We start from the raw sequence: 18,268 nt of genomic DNA, 5'->3' as shown, positions 1-18,268 counted from the left end.
TAAAGGTGATTCCCAGCCTGCAAACTTGATAAAGTTGGCAACTTTGTCTACAGTTCCACCACTTTACCCCCAACACCTACCTCTGTTGCCAACAGAAAGTAGGTATGCAGTGAATGAAGGCTGAACGTATGAATTTCCTGCAGGGTTTTGTTTCTAGTCATACTGAGATCAAGGAAAGGATCAAGAAACACCTGCTTCCATCTAGTCTGTCATCACAATCCCTGGCTCCTAACCATAATTTTGAGGTAGAAAATGCAGAGTGGCTTTTCCCGGTGTTTCAGAAGTCTACACAAAGTAGTGAAAGCCTGAATCAGACCTGTGGCGACGGTCTACAATCCAGTCTAGCATTCTTCAGTGAACATGACAAAAACCGAAGAGATCACACACACAGACACAAACTGCTAAGTTTCTTGATGTGCTTGCCTTGATGTTAAGAACCTCGCTTTTTCATTTTCCTTTTCAGATCTTTTCCTAATAACTACTGGGACAAGTTTGTAAAGAGAAAGGTATGCCTTGCCGGTGGGGGTGAGCTCCATGACCACCAAAGGAATGGGATTTTTTTTTTTAAGTTCTCTGCATGCAAACGTGAATAGATTTAATATTTACTTTACAGTGGTATCTTGAGATGAGTAAGTCATAGAAGGAGTTTTATATGAAAGTATGTAGGGTTTTGGCTTCATTCTTAGACTCATGTCTTAAACAGATGAAAACAATCATTGTTTTCTGTATGCTAGCTTTTTTCCTCCCCTACAGGAAGATACCAGCTTGGAAAACAGCTTTCACTCATCTTTATTTGCCTAATTTGAATCATGTCCTTTTTGAATCATGCCCTTATTCACCCCTTGGAAGAGCCCAGAGTGTAGCAAAGCTCCCAGACATCAGGACTAGAGAAAACACTGATGGTGACACGTGGCCCGCGCTTACCCTGTCCTCCTCTCTGCTTTAGGTGATCAACAAGTATGGGGATCTCTACGGAGCGGAACGCATTGCTGAACTCCTGGGTTTGGACAAAAATGCCCTTGATTTTAGCCCAGTAGAAGACACCAAAGCAGAGGCGGCCTCTCTGGTGTCATGGTACAGAGCCTAGAGTTAAAATCCAAAGTCGGGCCACTGTGGATCCTGTTTCCCAGCCCCTCTCCGTGTGCTAGAGGGAAAGACCACAACATGTCTTTGCTCTTCCCTGAAACTGGTTTGGCTGAGGTGTTCTGCTGGTTTCTCACATATTGGGAGAGCACTGCCTTGGCAAATTTAAAGACCTATCAACTTTTACGCCTAGCAGAGCTGAAAAAGAAAGACTAATTAAAAATTCTGGGTGTGTGATTCAGACATTCTCAGCCTCATGGGGAACCCATACAACTTGATAAGGTTCATAACCATATTTAGATTATTAAACCTGAGAGAGAAAACTTAATTTTTCCCCTTATTAAACACTTAACTAAATCCTGACATTATAAGTTTTGAAATCATTTTTTCCCCTTTAGGCTGAGTTCCACTGACATGAAGTACCATATCTGGAAACTGGGAGTTGTTTTTACTGACAACGTAAGTTTGGCATCTGGGAAAACAAGATTCTGCACCCCGGGATGAGGAATGTTATTAAATGACACAGGAGAACAAGCTGGGCAGAGTTCCAGGAAAGGTTCAGAGATTGCTTGTCAAAGGTGGAGGACCTTACTGTGCAGGGGGACACCGCTCTCCTGTGCCAGTGGAAGGCAGATGGGGTTTCACTGGGCAATTCTTAGGCCAGTCACAGTACTTCAGCACCTAAATGCCCTCTATTCTCACTTTATCCCCAGAGATGAGCAAAAATGGCTTAATGAGTGCATCATGAGGTGTGAATGCCTGGAAAAGTTGCTAAGTCTCTTCTGTTTCCTCAGTCTTTTCTCTACCTTGCCTGGTATACAACCATGTCGATCTTGGGCCACTACAACAACTTCTTCTTTGCGGCTCATCTGCTGGATATTGCAATGGGCTTCAAGACACTGAGGACAATTCTGTCATCTGTAACTCACAATGGCAAACAGGTATTGGATTTATACTGGTGCAGAACAGTGTGGACTTATGTGTATCCAAGGACAGGAAAAGAAAAAAAAATAGCCAGTAACAGTACCAAACCTTGAACTACTACTTGAACTAATAGTGATTGTTTTTTGCAAAATTGCAGCCATCACTTAAGAAGCCTAAGACCTTGATTCAGAAACTTAATGTTTAGACCAACCAGAGAAGAGGGGGAGGGAGGAAGGTAATGGACATATCAGAATCACTTTGCAGACCTTTTTAAGGTTTACCCCTTCTCCCATGGACCTGATACATTTCCTGGGGCTTAGCAAAGAGGCATATGTGGTTGGAAAACTACCCAGGGACTTTTGATGCATGCTTCCAACTGAGAACCAATGACTGAAACATATGTGCATATGCAAAGGCACACACATTTATGCAGTATACAGACATGTTTAACTATGCCTATATATACATATGTGTATTTGTGTATGTCTGTATCTATAAACCATTGCTATATGCAGTCTCATTAGTATTCAGCCTGTCTTCTACAGTACTGTCAGGGTCAATCCCTTGATTAAAATCCCCTAGTGGCTCCTTCTGTTAACAAATTAAAACTCCTTCATGTTTCATTCCTCATTAAGTGCAGCTCCATAAATGAAACCTGTCCCCTCACATCTTTCAACTTTTGTATAGGAGAGGGAGAAAGGAAGTTAAAATGTGCCCAGTTTGGAATAGCCATTCTGGAAAACAGTATGGAGATTCCTCAGAAATTAAATATAGAACTGCTATATGATCCAGCTATTCCACTTCTGGGTATATATCCAAAGGAAATGAAATCAGTATAGCTGCACCCCTATGTTTACTGCAGCAGCATTCACAAAAGCTGAGATGTGAAAACAACCTAAATGTCTATCAATGGATGAAAGGATAAAGAAAATACAATAAATACATAAAATGGATTATTATTCAGCCATAAAAAAAGAGGTAAATCCTGCCATTTAAAACAACATGGATGGACCTTGAGGGCATTACTAAGCAAAATAAGCCAGACACAGAAATTGAAAATACTATATGATCTCACTTATATGTAGAATCTAAAAAAGTTGAGATCATAAAACTTAAGAGTAGACTGGTGGTTGCCAAGGGCTTGGGGGTGGAGGAAATGGGGGGTATTGGTCAAAGAGTACAAATTTTCCATTGTAAAATGAACAGATTCTGGGGACTAATGTAAAGTATGGTGATGAACTGTATCATATACCTGAAATTTGCTGGGAGAGTAGATCTTGAGTGTTTCCACCACATGCACATACAGAGAAATGGTAACTGTGTGAGGCGATGGATACTTTAATTAACTTGATCTCGGTGATCATTTTGCAATGCAATACATTGAATAACTCATCATGTACACCTTAAAAAAAATAAAGATTCCAACCAGGAAAAAAAATGTCCAGTTGACCTTTAATTGCTGTAAAATAAAAGGTGCTGGATTATCAGGTATTGGTGGTCTCCTTCTTCTAGGGTCTGGTAGTAGTAACACTAACTGTTTCTTATTTTGGTTGATGGTAAAAAGAATGCAGTAGAGCTAGAGACAGAAATTTACTGCCACATATAAGAAGCTAAAGTTTGTGGGGGGAGTAACAGAACTTGTGATATATATATATGCTTGCTTTAAGAGTGTTAAAATGCTTTCTCATCTGTTCCTGCAAGAAAGGACATTGCGTATTTTTACAGGTAGGCCTTGGTCTCTAAAGGCGGTGTTTCCCAAAGTGTGATCTGTGGAACACCAGTTCTACAATATGTCCTTTTAGAATTATTTTCTTCTCCTTTACTCAGATACTGACACTTCAATTTTTATTGATTTGGCTTAATAGCATTACACAAACCTGTACCTTAAATGGAAAGTTCAACAGTGAAGTTCTTATGGGCTTGATGAATAAACTGGCAAGATTGTACGAAATGTGCCCAGCTGGTGCCATGTGCAGGTGCTATGACGAGCTCACAACTACCCCATAAGGTGATGTTATGCTTACTGGGCAGATAACAGAAATAAGCCTCAGAGTCTCACAGCTGCTAAGTGGCAGAACTAGCCCATTTCTTCCCTTGGTGCAAAGCCCAGGTTTTTTTCTAAACACAACTGCCTTCTGTGAGGTCTGCTGTCCGAGGTCGGGTAGGTTATTGTGCATCGTTCAAGAAGCCAGTGCAAATGTCTTTTCTGGTACTTCTCTGAGCACTCACGCCCGCCCCGTATGCATAGAAACTTGAGGGCAAAGATTTTATCTTGTTGGTCTTCAGAGTTCCAGCTCAACACCCCGGCCCTCAAAAAGGCCAGAGATCCTGTATAGTCCTCATTTCTGGTACCTCCAAAAGCCAGGAAACAGACATGCCATCGGACCCCTGCAAAGGCCCTCAGCAGATTTCTTGGTGATAAAAAAAATCTCATTTTGCTCAACCATCATAAATAATTCTTAGAGTAACTTCAAAGCTGTGAGAATCACTCAGTTCATGATTACTTTAAGTGTAATGTAGGGACCCCCACCAGTCAAAAGAACCCTTAGTTTCTTGGGAAGCATCCTTAGAGTGGAAGGGGCATTGTGAAGCCTCAGATAACTGCTATCTCTATAAAAACAAAAACCAAGGGACCTCCTCAGCACCTTCACTACTCAACCCTTAAATTCCTTTGTAGTTGACATAGGTTTCGGCTTGCCTGGGCTGCCATTACAAAACACCACAGACTGGGCAGCTTACACAACACAAGCTTACTTCCTCTCAATTCTAGAGGACTGAAGACCAAGGTGTGGGTCAGCTGGGTCTCTCTGAGGCCTCTCTCCTTGGCCTGCACTCAGCTACCCCCCTGCTTTTCCACTAGATCACCCCTCTGGGCAGGCAGCTGTCTCATGTCTTCTTGTGTTCTAATCACCTCTTCCTGAAAGAACTCCAGTTAGACTGGAGTAGAGCCCACCCTAAAGGCCTCATTTTAGTCTAATTACCTCTGTAAATGCGCTGTCTCCAAATGCAGCCACACTCTATGAGGTACTGGAGGGTACAGCTTCAACATAGGAATTGGTGGGGGGGGCGGGTGGATAATTTAGTCCTAATAACCCCATGTGACTTTTTTCCCCACAGCCTGTTTCTATCTATACTCCTTTTCTTCTCATCTGCAGTATGACAGTCTTCATTGCAACCCCCTTCATTTTCCCCTTTCCTTGGCATCTCCCTCAAACCTAAACGTGAAGACCCACCCTCTTTCCCTTGTCTCTCCTCTCACTCCCAGCTGGTTCTGACTGTCGGTCTCCTGGCTGTTGTGGTTTATCTCTACACGGTGGTGGCTTTCAACTTCTTCCGCAAGTTCTACAACAAAAGTGAGGACGACGACGAGCCTGATATGAAGTGTGATGACATGATGACGGTGAGTGCCCGCAGCAGGGCCACCTGGTCCCCAGCCTCATAGGAAGGGACAGGTGGCGGTGATTTGGAGAACTGGGTGAGGTGGTGAAGTTCCGGAGCCCAGCAGAGATGAGGATAGAATACAGATGTCCCAAAGGGACAGTGTCCTAGAAGGACAAAAGCCCTGCAGCACAGGTCACCATTCATCTACATTTGTTAAAGATGTGAGCAACCTGTAGCTAAAGGTGAATAACCTGAATCTCAGTTGCATGAAGTCAAGCTTTGATTCTTTGTCTCAGAGCTAGGAGTAAAGTTTCATGCATCTGATGCTTAATTTAGTTCAGCGAGCTGGTGGGGTTCTTTAAGGTATAGCCACTGTAGTTTGAAAACATTTAACAGGAGCAGATCAGTTTTGGTGGGAAGGAGGTCCCCTCAGACCAGCCAGAAGGGCACAGGTCAGGGGAGCCAGCACACCTGCAGTACCATTTCTACAGGCTCACAGCAACCGGATTTTAGGGAAAGAAGGTGTGTGCCTGGGACTAGTAGCAGCTGCCCCCAGCCTGTAGTCATTTCTGCAGAAAATGAGTAACACCTTCTGGCTAAAAACTGTCCTTGTGCTTTTTGGGGGCTGGCACTAGTGTGACCAGCTCCTGTCTCCATACCTCCCTGGCTTTTGATTTTCCAGTCATGAGACTTCCTTTCCCTCTGGACCTAACCCATCCAGGCAGGAGAGGGAGGCACACTGCTGAGCCAGGGCCCGGATGCCCACCTCGGCTCACATACAGCGTGGGAGGAGGAAAGGTCATTATCTGAGGAGCTGCAGAGCTCCCTGCCCTCCCAGGTGTACAGAGAGTGAGAGGTAGAGGTGGCCTTTTCCTGGAGTCAGAAGCCCAGGCTGGCACTTTGAGATGGAATAAGGGAAAACTAGTATCTTCCCTGTGCTCTGCTGATCAGGACCTAAGTTCTTTTAGCTCGTACACACCTTAAATGAATTCTCTCATATGGGTCAGAAAACGTCTATCTTTTAAAGGCTACATGTAACAACCATCTTTCCGTCTTTATAGACACCAGATTCACCAGAGGTTATAGAGGACAGCAGTTAGCAGCACAAGACTTGGTATCAGTGAAGAGCGCTCTTCTCCTGCCTCCACACTTTAGTTATTTGACTGAGTCAACCACCTTGCTAAAAGCAAAACTGGGACTTTTTACCTGAACTGCTGTTATTTTTCTTCTCTAGTGTTACCTCTTCCACATGTATGTGGGAGTGAGAGCTGGAGGGGGCATCGGCGATGAAATTGAAGACCCCGCCGGTGACCCCTATGAAATGTACCGCATTGTCTTCGACATCACCTTTTTCTTCTTTGTTATTGTCATCCTACTGGCCATCATTCAAGGTATGGCTCCCTGTTCTGTTGTGTGTGTGTCAGTGGGCTTAATAAACATGATTCTTATTACCTTTCTGCATCTGTGACAATGTTTTACAGTAAGAGGTTTGTGCATTCATGTATCTGTTGATTCAGCAAACATTTATTGAGCACCTACTACATGAGGCATTGGCTACAAGATGGACCCAGGCACTGATTCAAGAAGCTTGAGGGTTCTTACAGAGGGCCCCCTCGTTTCAGTCCCCACTCTGACCTGATCACTTCCTGTTGCATCCTAGGTGTCTCCTGCCGCCTCATGATTCCTGCCCTTGTCCTTTTCCTCCCAGGCAGTGGGGTGGGGAAGGAGCATAAAGGACAGCTGTGAGAATGCAATACATGTTTTCTTCTTTGGTCCTGATATTTTCAGTCAGTAGCTTATCAGGAATTAGAGAAAGATGGCGATGAGTTTAGTTTGTATATGCCAAGCTGCGACACTGTAAGACGTGCATGTGTTGAAGGCTAATAAGCAGTCAACTGTGATAGGTCTTTCAAAAGACATGTCAGGAGTAGGATAGGATAGAAAAATAGAAGTACACATAAAATAAATACAAAAATAAAATGGAACAATAGAAATGGGATCCATCGGTGGTGGTGGTCCAAGATGTGGGTGTTGAGGAAATTTCCCAGAAAGAAAGCAAAAGAATTGGAAGAAGAAATCTGACGTGTATCAACCCCTGATGGGCAAGGAGGAGGGGACGAGCCTCTGGGAAGACGGAGAACAGGATGGCCAAGCCAAACAGTAGAACAGGCAGGGACTCGAGGAGAGGAAAGAACCTCAAGGGTGCTGGCATAGAATACTGCAGAGGGCAGAGTAAGGGGAGCACTGGGAAATGGTTGGCCAGATGCAGCATTGAAAACACAAGTATTTTTCTGATTTTGCTTTGACTAGGTTAGCTTGATAATTTATTTTTTTCCAAAACAAACCAGCCTCGACCACTCCTCTCCCTTGAACCACTAACAAGATAACTTACATTTTATCTGCCTTTGTATTTGAAATTCCAGGTCTTATTATTGATGCTTTTGGAGAATTAAGAGACCAGCAGGAACAAGTACGAGAAGATATGGAGGTAAATGTTCTAATTACAGCTGTTTCTGTATCTCACAGCAAATGGATTTTTTAAAAATAGGTCCTATTACTTAAGGCCATCCTGAGGCAGAATTACCAGCAGAGTTTGTTTTCCACACCTGTCCTCTTCTCTGAACCTATCTACCAGCTCTGGCCATTTCTTCTGCTTCACCCTCTGTGCTCTACACCCTCCTTTCCCCTCCCTGCCGCCTACATCATGTCCTGAGCCTGGGCAGAAGCAAGTATCCTCAGCTAGCTAGGACCTCAGTACGTGACTCTGTGGAATAGAAGACTAATAGCCAAAGACATTAAAGAGAAATATTTTTCATCATCTCTGTGAACTCAGATTATCTTCCTTATTCCCCTGCCGATAATGTCACACCTACTAATACTAATGCCTTTGCTGCATCTGTTATTTTTCTTAGACTAAATGTTTCATCTGTGGGATTGGCAATGACTACTTTGACACGACCCCTCATGGTTTTGAAACACATACCTTACAAGAGCACAACTTAGCCAACTATTTGTGAGTATTCTTAGTCATGGGGTGGGGGGAAGGAGTGGCAGAGTAAAATAAACAGTTATGTCATAAGTTGCCTCTATAACTTCTGAGAACTAGAGAGGATCATCAGGAAGACAGGAGTGCCCAGGAGCCTTATCTTTGTCCCTATGGTTTGACAGATATGTTGTGTACAATTCCTAATCCTCGCAAAGGTCAGCCCCTAGACCTGGGATTAGCTCCCATCCCTTCTGAAGGTCACATAACTCCAGCAATTTCTCTTTCTCTACTGGATATTTTCTACCACTACACAAATGTTATTTTTTAAATCCTAAATGAAGAAGAAAGTCTGTGGCCCCACTTTTCTATTCCCTCCCTCCTGTGAGCACATCCCAGGCAGGCCTTCCTCCCGACCATGCCAGATTTGCTCTTGTCAAGGCGGCCAATGACCTGCATGTTGCTGGATTCCATGGTCAATTTTCAGGCCTCACCATGTCTGTCCTCTCCTTGGAGTACAAAAGTTCCATGAGAGTGTGGTATTTGGATTGGGGTAGGGGTGGGGAGTCCACACTGCTCTAACCCAGCACCTAAGGCCTGGCAAATAATAAAAATTTCATTTTGTCTAAGGTAAAGCATTCACTCCAGAACACGTGACTCAGATCCTCTTAGGTGCCCTGGACTGCCTATGAACTTACAGAATTTAGAAAGAATTCAGATTACCTGACAATTCAGATAAAATAAGTGTTCTTTTTCAAGAAAAGAAAAACCTACTGAGCCTAGCCCTTCCCTCTCTATCTGCACTTTAGGAAATCCTGATCTTTCTTTAGAACGGAACAGTCCTAGCCTGGGGAAAGGTGTTATATCTTTGCTATTTCTCTTTGGCAAATTCATATTCTATCAAAAAGATATTAAGACAAAAGCACATGTTTCTGAGCAGTAACTTTAACATATCCTTCCTCAGGTCATGACTTAAAAGGAGTTTGCATCAGGATGGATGTAAAGTGAGCTTGTAGCCATGTGTCAGCAAAGGAACAGAGAAGAGTGGAAGGGTGTTGGCTGGGACCCCTTCTCCATCTTCAATATAAATGCCCCCCCCTAAAAATGGTGCTTTGTCAAATAAATGTACTAGGAAAGGAATAATGTGCCACATGCCTGAGTCTCAAACTAAAAATACTGGTGATGCCTTCTTTATCAGATTAAGAAAGAAAAAGAGAGGAAGAAAAAAATATGAATTTAGCCTCTACTATGGGCCACAATCTGAAGCTATAAACCCAACAATATTGTCAGAAGATTCAAGATCTGGGAGTCAGGCTCTCCCCACCCTCAGAAGGATGTTATTTCTACTTTCTATTCCTTACCATCCGCCTCACACTCCTTTTCCTGAAGGGCATGAGCCTGGTTCTTTTGGAAGCTGTCTCTGAGGGGCTCATGTAACTCGAGCTCAGAGATCAGTCCCAGAGCCCTGGGACACCTGTACATGCCAGACAAACAGACTTAAACCTTAGACTTATTGGTTAGGTATGTCTACACCAGCATTTCTCAGTTGACTACAATAAGAACAAAACTATATTTCTGGAAGAATCAATACAACATAATAAGATTAAATACTTTCCACCTTTCTGACATATCCCTGAGACATACATATCATTTCAATTCTGCATTCTTACAAGATGATAAATTGGCCTACTAAAAATTGTATGGTAAGAGTTGTAGTTGCCATTTTATTATTTAGGATTTTTTTTAAATGGTAGCCAAACTGCTTCTGCACATATACTCTTAGCTCAAGGTTTAGAGATGTTAAAAAGGATCTCTTTTCACAAAAAGGCTAATTTTGAGATTATTATTAGAAAATGATGGTTAGTGTCATTATGCCACATCTCCTCAACTCTAAAAGGTATGACACACAGCATAACCCTCTCTCCAGTTTACTTGAGTAAATGAACTTAGGTTTCCTAACTTGTCTTTTTCTCATTTGTTACACCTTCTTTCCTGTTCCAGGTTCTTCCTGATGTATTTAATTAATAAAGATGAAACAGAGCACACAGGTCAGGTAAGAAAATGTCTTTAGTTATGAATCATCTGTATTAGTTTCCTAAGTCTCAAGTCTCAGTAGCACCTAGGACGCCTGAAATAGATAAATGACCCCATTAGTCTCCTACATGCATTTTCCCACCACCCTTTTAGGACATAAGCCAAAATTCTTATGTCTGAAACAAATATTATATGGTAACAATCCTTCAATTAAAAAGGTTATGCAACCAAAAAAAAGGAAGCAAAATTCTAAGGCAACTCCAAACTATGCCCAAAGACCTCCTGGTTATCCTTCCCAACAAACACTGACATCTTCTAAACCCTTACAGTTACTGCTGCAGAGTAGAATAGGTGGAGGTGGGGAGAACGTTATAGAAAAAAAAGACAACGAGGAGCTGAGTGGGTGGCTATAACAAAGAGCAGGAGCAGCGGAGCAGAACCAGGCAGCCGGAGAAAGGTGCTGACCCGTGTGGGGGTGGGGGGAGTGACAGGAATGCGAGGTGTGGGCGTGAGAGTGAGTGAGAGCAAGAAATACAAAGACGGAACAAGGGAAGGAAGGTAGTTTAGCAAACATTCAAACGTCAAGGAGGAAAGCAGCTGGATCCAGATCTGGCTTTAGCGTGCCAGGCATCTGCCGGAGCTAGCAGTCACCTTCCTCCTCACGCATGCCTCTGCCATCTACCAGTTACAGATGCCACGGAACCAGCCAACTGCTAAACCTTTAAGTATTTTTAGAGACAACCAACCGAGTTTGTTGCATTTTTGGAGGAAGGGGGCAGGTGGTGGACAGTTCAGAAGGAGGAAAAATGACTTCTTGCTCCTAAAACAGCCTGCACTGGAGTTTAGAAAGAAGGTACTGGTTGGGCCTCGTATAAATCCCCATCCATATTCCTAACGGGAGAGAGAGCGAGCAAAAACTTAGCTTACTATGGTTTAAAAAGAAGTATGCTTTGTTCCCATTATTGCAGGAATCTTACGTCTGGAAGATGTACCAAGAAAGGTGTTGGGATTTCTTCCCGGCTGGTGACTGCTTTCGCAAACAATATGAAGATCAGCTTGGATAAATCTGAATGAAAAAAAACTCCACTATTCTGGATGGTAGCTTCTAGTGCGATAAAACCCTTCTTTTACAGTTCTGCAACATATTTGAAATGTGACATTTTCTACCTGCCTCCCTTACAAGAAAGTGTGTGTGATACTTTGGAATTGATTTGGTTTTCTGTGCCTAATGAATGTACCCTGTGGGAGAGAACCTGTCAAAATGTTAAAAAACAGGCAGAGTCAAGGCATCTGTAGTTGAATGCCTTCAGGTATTCAGTTCTAAGGTAATGGATGATATGGAGGAAAAGACTAGAAGTATTTAATCTTGAATACATAATACCTGAAATTTTAAACACTTAAACGCCACATGACAGTTCCCACCAGTGACTCATGGTCTGCACTGTAAGAACCCATTTTAACTGCAGTCTGATTTTTTCCATGGTACTTGATAGTGAATGTATCCAGAATCAGCTTGAAAAGCTTTAAGCAGTTAAAAAAATAGAGGAAAAAAAAATACACACATACACTTTGTCGACACTGAAATATCGATTAAGTGCCTTAAAACCTCTTTAGATATAGCTATGCAAATTTTTTATGTTCCAGACAGTCCCATTAATTAGTTGTATTGATCTCTGTCTTACTTTACAAAACTGCACTTAAAGGTTATTCATATAATTTTTTTCAGTAACAGCTTGTCAACTGCTGTTATTAGAAGAAAAGTACTGTACTGAAAATTCAGAAAAATTCGATCTTATGCCAAATTGAGTAATGCTTTATGGTCCCTGTAAGTAGTAGAGCTGCTCTGTTTGGGTGACTCTCCTTAAATATAATGAAGTGCCCACTGCAATAAAGTCATACACACCAATCTGTGCTTTGGCCTCTTGTAATGCACTACTCCTGGATGATTCTGCAACCACACTGACTGCTGGGAAAAGGGACATGAGACAAATGGCCTAAAACCTTCAAACAAGAAAGAAAAAAATCCATAGACCAGCGTTTGTTTATTTTGGCCAAATGCATGCCTTGTGTCTATTCTCAGCAATACCTGCTATGCTGTAAACACAGAGGAAGGAGGCTGGAAACAAGGAGACAACATCACCTGCCCTTAAGGAATCAGATTACCAAACCCAAGAATAAATGCAAGGAGCCTCTTACAGGTATTGTTTCAGAAGCTGCTAAATATAGAGGCAGGCACTGATTGCAGAGGCCGCCAGGGCGCCCTGGCTTGGGGTGCGCTCGTAAACCGCCTTGCTCCTGAAGGACAGCCATGGGCCCACCCTTACTTACAAGGCAACCAAAATTTGCTTCAGGTACTTTTTTCATTTTCTCTCTCATTGCGTCTCTTTTTTGTTAGGAAATCATGCTGTCCAGCCAGTCTTCAAGCTCTTCCTCAGTAATGTTTTTAGATGTACTTAGTTGCTCAGCTTCTACAATTTTTTCTTCTGTCACAGATGGGTTTGCAGGAACTGAGAAAATAAAAGTAATATTAACAACTTCAAGTTAGTCCCCAAATTGAGGGTTAAAGCTCCCCAGCAGGTTGTTCCATTATATAATTCAGCCTTAATTATTACTTTCCTTATAGCAAGGGAAAACATTCTATTATTGCTCTCACTCCCTAAAAAGATACAATAATATCTAAACTAATTAATAAATGGGGTAGAGATTTGCTCTCCTACTTATTCTGAAGTTGCATTTCACAGCTCACTTTTCATTATTGTAGCAATCCTGCAAAGTCATTAACAGTTCTCAAATGTGGTATGTGGATGGGGCAGTTGCCCTAGACCTCTCCTGTCAGGTGTGTCCCTGTCTCACAGAACATGCACAGCTGAGGAAGCATTCTTTTTGTTAAAAAGGAGATAAAAATAGCAAGCAAGAAGAATGAGAGTCAGTTATTGGCCTGTTCAGATAGTCAATTAAAAGGTCTGCTGCTGCACAGCTCAGGGCTGAGGGCATCTTAATGCCTTTTACAGCACGAGTTCAATTTGCAGCTCCAGGTTTAATATTGCAATCGAGCAGGTAGCAGTGTTGGAAGCTTGACAGATCGACTGAGAGGAACACTATCAGAAAGGTCAGCTCAGGTATAAATGGAGATTGAGCACAGAAATAGATGTCAGTGGACAATGCCAGATCGATGTCAGACACTGATGGAGACATGTATCGATATGATGGGACTGCTAGCCCAAAAACACCCAAATCAAGAAAATGAATTAGGAACATGACGAAAGCCATACCTGTTTCTTCTTGAGCCACACTGCCATCTTTCTCAGATTCCAGGCTCTGAGATGTCTGGTCTGGCGAGACGTTACCTCCCTCTTTTATAGGTGCATCTAAACTAAGCAGCAGATCTAGTTCTTCTTCCAGGTGGTCTGCTGCCGGCTGCAGTGGGGAAGCGGGTTTCTGAGACCCCTGTGAAGGACCCGGTCTTGGGCTGTCCTGATGGAGGTACACAGGGCTGCTGGCAGACTTCAGCTCAGAAACGGACCCCTTTCCTCGGGGCCCTTTTAACTGCATCCCTCGTCCCTTGCCTTCATCATTTCTCGTTGGTTTCACCTGAGGAAGCTCTAAAGGCAGAGTAGTCTAAAAGAGAAACAAAATAATGGAGTTAAAACTGTGAGTCCTGCCCTATTTGCTTAGGCAGAAACAAAAGCGAAGGAAGCCATCGAACTGTGTGGAATAGGAAGACAGGAAGTTCACAGTGTCCCCGGTTCAGGCCCCACCCCTGCACTCTTCCTTACTGAGGGGGATGGTAAATGTGGGGGATCTCACTGAAACATAACAAGGCTGCAGCTCCCAGTCTCCCTAGCACAGCTCTGTGCTAACTAAGCAGAGCTGAAATCCAAAGGGCCCTGTCTTCCTGTGACTGGCCAGAGAACTGACCGTACCATATACTCTCTGAATGTCTGTTTGAATCCTTGATGAGACAAGCAGCTATAAAAGGAACTGAGAATTAGCAAGACAGAGCTCTTCTCTGAGGGCAGAAATTCACCAAGCAAAGCAGTCTTAGCAACACTGAATAAAAAATGCCAGACATGAAAGAAAACATAATATTGATTACATTTGTTAAGTCCAGATGGTGGCTTTAGGGAAGTAGTGACTTGGAGACAGGGAGAGGTAGCCTCTGGGGTGCTGACTACATTCTAATTCTCAATCTGGATGCTGATTCCAGGGTTATAAATACTTGTACTTTAATGTATGTTATAATTTAATAAAAGTTAAGTTCCCCAGATGACTGTCACATAGTGCTAAGGCCGAGAACCACTGTTTTGGAAGAAGGCCTGGGACCTGAGTGGGTAGGTTCAGAATGAGGTTCAAGTCCTAATAGAGGCTTTTGCCCCTTTATTTGCAGATGATTGAAGCATTCCGAGCAGCTCCAGTGTGCAGGCGAAGCTAGGATGCCATCCTCTAGTCTAATTCTGGGATCACTGGGTCTGGAATTGCTTAGCTCCCCAGGTGATTCTAATGGGCAGAGTTGGGAATATCTGCTTTACATCATGGGAAGAGAAGAGATTTTAAATGACTTAACTCAGGTTTCCAGAGTTACTGCCATTATTTTATACCTTTATTGTAAGGCCTGCCCCGGACACACCTTCCTTCACTTCAAATGCTCACAGCACTCCTGGTGTCCTGGGGCCCTGTCACCTCATCTCCGTGTTCCCCTCATATATTAGGGTAGCCATTCCTCACTGTGTGGAACCAAACCAAGCCTGTCAGAACCTGGAACATCTCTGGACACCCAGAAGGAAAAGCAGTACTCTCTCAGTCACCAAGAGAGCCCCACACACCCCCAGACATTCCTGAAGAAGCCTCGGGGTGATTCCCCATCAGACGCAAAGGCGACCCCCAACTCCCCATCCCCTCTCTGTCCCCCAGCCCAGAGTTCCACTTGCTGCCCTACATGTGACCAGTAAGTGCAGCCAAAGCATGGGTAGGTAACCAAGTCGTGGCTGTGCTCCCCTCAGCAGCATGCTGAGAGGCAGATGCAGCTGATCATCTGAGTTGCTGGGATTCTATTCACAGTCAGCACTGTCCAGGGTTTCACTTTTTTCAATTGGACCATCATTAAATTTGAAGTTCCTTATAGTGTACAGTCTGTGGGCCCTCTTTCCCAGTCAATTCATCAATTGCCACCTTCCAAATTTTGAACTACAAATCTCTATATCCATTTGACTAATATCTCCACTTTGATGTCTCAGAGGCACAAAGCCATGATGTCCAAACCTTGCCCTGAGTTGCACAAGCTGGAAAACCTGGAATAATTCCTTATCTGCTCTCTCTCCATTTCCAGTATTTCCCCAAGTCCTGTCAATCTTACTTTTGAAGTGCCTCCCAATAAAGTCCACTTCTCAGCCATCTCAGCCATCATTGCCTAGTCCAAGCTACAGTCTTACTCACCTGCCCTTCTCTCCTCTCACATCTATTCCCTTCTGCATGTGCAGATTTACCCATAAACACATGCACCCCAATCCCACATCCACTCTCCATTTTACAGCCAGGATATTCTTTGTTAGTATTAATCAGACCTAACTGGGTGTTCTTATACTTTGGACCATAGCTTATCTGTCACTTCTTCGGGAAAGCCATTCCTAATCATACCAAAGTAGATCAGGTTCATTATTATATTTTCTTAGAGCACACCGCTGAAATTTTCCAGCAATGGCTAGCTCTTAGGTAAAAAATACTGGCAGCACCAGATGTGGCCCCTTGCCCTGGAAAAAAGGAACTTACACTTAAAAATACATACAGTGTATTTAGGGAAGATGATGGAAGGCAACAAGAAAGTGGGAAACTCAGTATGTGTCCAGGCCTTTCCCTAGTCATGTACTCAGCACCTGAATTCTGTGGTCAAAACCAGGACTTACCATATTTTGATATTTGATCAGCATCCGCATCTCCCAGTAGATTAAGCTCCATAAGAGCAGGAATCAAGCCTGTCTACTCACCACTGTGTCCTTAGTGCCTAACACAGAGCCTGGCACATAAATATTTTGAGTAAAATACCAGCCAGACTTTGTATTTTTATATTTCATTCAGTTCTATTACATTTGAATACTTTAAAAATTATTTCATTCTCCCTTAAAACTTTACAAAATGCTACCTGATACAAAATGCTCAACTTTATAAAAGGAAAAATCTGAGTCTGAGACATCCTGCAGAGGGACATTTTTCATGTTTTTCTTTTTCTGCCCTAATCCACACCAGCTTGAAGATTGCTGTCAGGGTTTTTACCTGGACCAATTCAGCAGCAACATTGAGTCGGAGTGAAAGAGGCAGTTCTTGAAGGGCTCGAACCAGTGATTCACAGTCCACATAAAATGCTGAATTCTGTTAAAAAAATATATATATTTTTTTAATGTATGGCCTTTTAGAAATAAAAGAAGATGATAGAAGAAGTAACTGTAAATAACTATGCAGTGGAGTTCCGTTTAGCTGGGATTAAGTCAGATCGTGAGTCATGCTTGATCTGGTTATCATCTCCGTCATCTCTGCTTTAAGAGGAACAAAACCAAACCCAGGCCCTTAAGCCGCAGCTCACGCTGTCAGAGCGCAGCAGGACAGGGGCCACCCCCACGTCAGAGCTGCACGGTAACGTGGAGACTGTGCACGCTCTTGGAATTACTGGCAAATTGAAAGAAAAATAAGCATTTAATGAACTGTAAGTGGACACCTCCCTCAATTCAGATGGTTGGCCTTTCGACGGGGGAGAGTGTTGCTGTCTAGGCAGTGAGATGGGGCTGACAGACACTGCCAGTGGAGCCCGGGTCACACACACCTCTCTTCCAGCCAGAAAGCAGACAATAGAAACTTACCCTCTGGCTGGCAGCACTCTGTGGGGTCAGTACTGAAAGCTTCCTTTGACTCCCTTCCCCTCAGAGAACTCAAGTCATACCCATGAAATGACCTCACAAATTGACAGTATTTGAGAAAACATTCCAGATTATCACATGGCTTAGTAACAGTATAATAGCTACTTCTAGGTGCCCTGGCCACCAAAGAGAAGGAAAAAAAATTAAAGGTCATCACAATGATCCCACATTAGGCACATTTCCCACTGACCAAGGACGGTCACTGGCCCAGCTAGAACCACATCTCATTCTAAAATCACTGGATTCAACTTAGAAGAAAACCCAAGGGGTGTCTAGTCTAATTTCCATCCCACTGCAGGCCTGTCTCAGGAAGATGAATTTATAATAATGACTGGACATGGGGAATCATTCCTGGTGCAAACGAAGAGAGCCAGGACACCAAATCCAGAATCACTCCAACCGGTCACCCCCCCAATAGCAGTACACGGCCACTGAGAGAAATGCGTGTGGCTTTTTAATTGCCCTTCTGAAATTTTCTGGCGATGGCTAGCTCTTAGGTAAAAAATACTGGCAGCACCAAATATGGCCCCTTGCCCTGGAAAAAAGGAACTTACACTTAAAAATACATACAGTGTACTTAGGGCAAAAAGAAAGTGGGAAACTCAGTATGTGTCCAGGCCTTTCCCTAGTCATGTACTCAGCACCTGAATTCTGTGGTCAAAAGCAGCATGGCCAAGTCTTTGTTTCCAAGTTTAGAGAAACTCTCTCAACCCACTAGAAAGGTGTGATTCTGGATGCTTAACGCATGGATAAATCACCACATTGCAAACTGGAAATCTCAGCCTTCCCCCAGCCAACATGTCTTCAGAGACACACATGCAGACCCCCTTCTTTCAGCCTATAAAGGTGCAAAAACTTCACCTCTGCAAGGCCTGCCAATGACTTCTGTTGCTTTCTTAGTTCTCCAGAGACGGACCACTGAGATAGGTAGGGTCTGGATAAATGCACCCAAACTTCC

At 43.2% G+C, this 18,268-nt stretch overlaps 2 protein-coding genes across 9 annotated transcripts in view; one reads left to right on the top strand and one right to left on the bottom strand.

Annotated features, from left to right (window-relative positions):
* Window positions 1–12,311, top strand: part of RYR3 (ryanodine receptor 3) — a 506,091-nt gene extending 493,780 nt beyond the window's left edge. For all 3 annotated transcript variants that reach the window (XM_036998427.2, XM_036998418.2, XM_036998420.2), the window contains 10 exons: window positions 464–506; window positions 947–1,074; window positions 1,482–1,542; window positions 1,878–2,024; window positions 5,273–5,407; window positions 6,623–6,779; window positions 7,812–7,876; window positions 8,301–8,401; window positions 10,373–10,424; window positions 11,374–12,311. In XM_036998427.2, coding sequence (XP_036854322.2) covers window positions 464–506; window positions 947–1,074; window positions 1,482–1,542; window positions 1,878–2,024; window positions 5,273–5,407; window positions 6,623–6,779; window positions 7,812–7,876; window positions 8,301–8,401; window positions 10,373–10,424; window positions 11,374–11,469 — 985 coding nt within the window. In that variant the 3' untranslated portion in view covers window positions 11,470–12,311. The remainder of the gene's footprint in view (window positions 1–463; window positions 507–946; window positions 1,075–1,481; window positions 1,543–1,877; window positions 2,025–5,272; window positions 5,408–6,622; window positions 6,780–7,811; window positions 7,877–8,300; window positions 8,402–10,372; window positions 10,425–11,373) is intronic.
* The window catches only part of AVEN (apoptosis and caspase activation inhibitor), a 303,004-nt gene that overhangs the window by 77,662 nt on the left and 207,074 nt on the right, over window positions 1–18,268 (bottom strand). For 3 of the 6 annotated variants that reach the window (XR_012120626.1, XR_012120624.1, XR_012120625.1), the window contains exons 3-5: window positions 16,673–16,768; window positions 13,678–14,023; window positions 12,734–12,912 (exon numbers count right to left, since the gene is read on the bottom strand). Coding sequence is in view for 3 of the 6 variants with exons in the window: in XM_073211575.1 (XP_073067676.1) it covers window positions 12,797–12,912; window positions 13,678–14,023; window positions 16,673–16,768 (558 nt within the window). In the remaining 3 variants the exon portion in view is untranslated. Of the gene's footprint in view, window positions 1–12,430; window positions 12,913–13,677; window positions 14,024–16,672; window positions 16,769–18,268 lie in introns of those variants that run through there. The other 3 variants (XM_073211575.1, XM_073211576.1, XM_073211577.1) reach the window with 1 other exon arrangement.

Source organism: Manis javanica, chromosome 8 (genome assembly GCF_040802235.1).
Source record: "Manis javanica isolate MJ-LG chromosome 8, MJ_LKY, whole genome shotgun sequence".
NCBI classification, from domain to species: Eukaryota; Metazoa; Chordata; class Mammalia; order Pholidota; family Manidae; genus Manis; species Manis javanica.
Note: the sequence above shows the minus strand (reverse complement) of the source record. Positions and strands in the feature narration are given on the sequence as shown.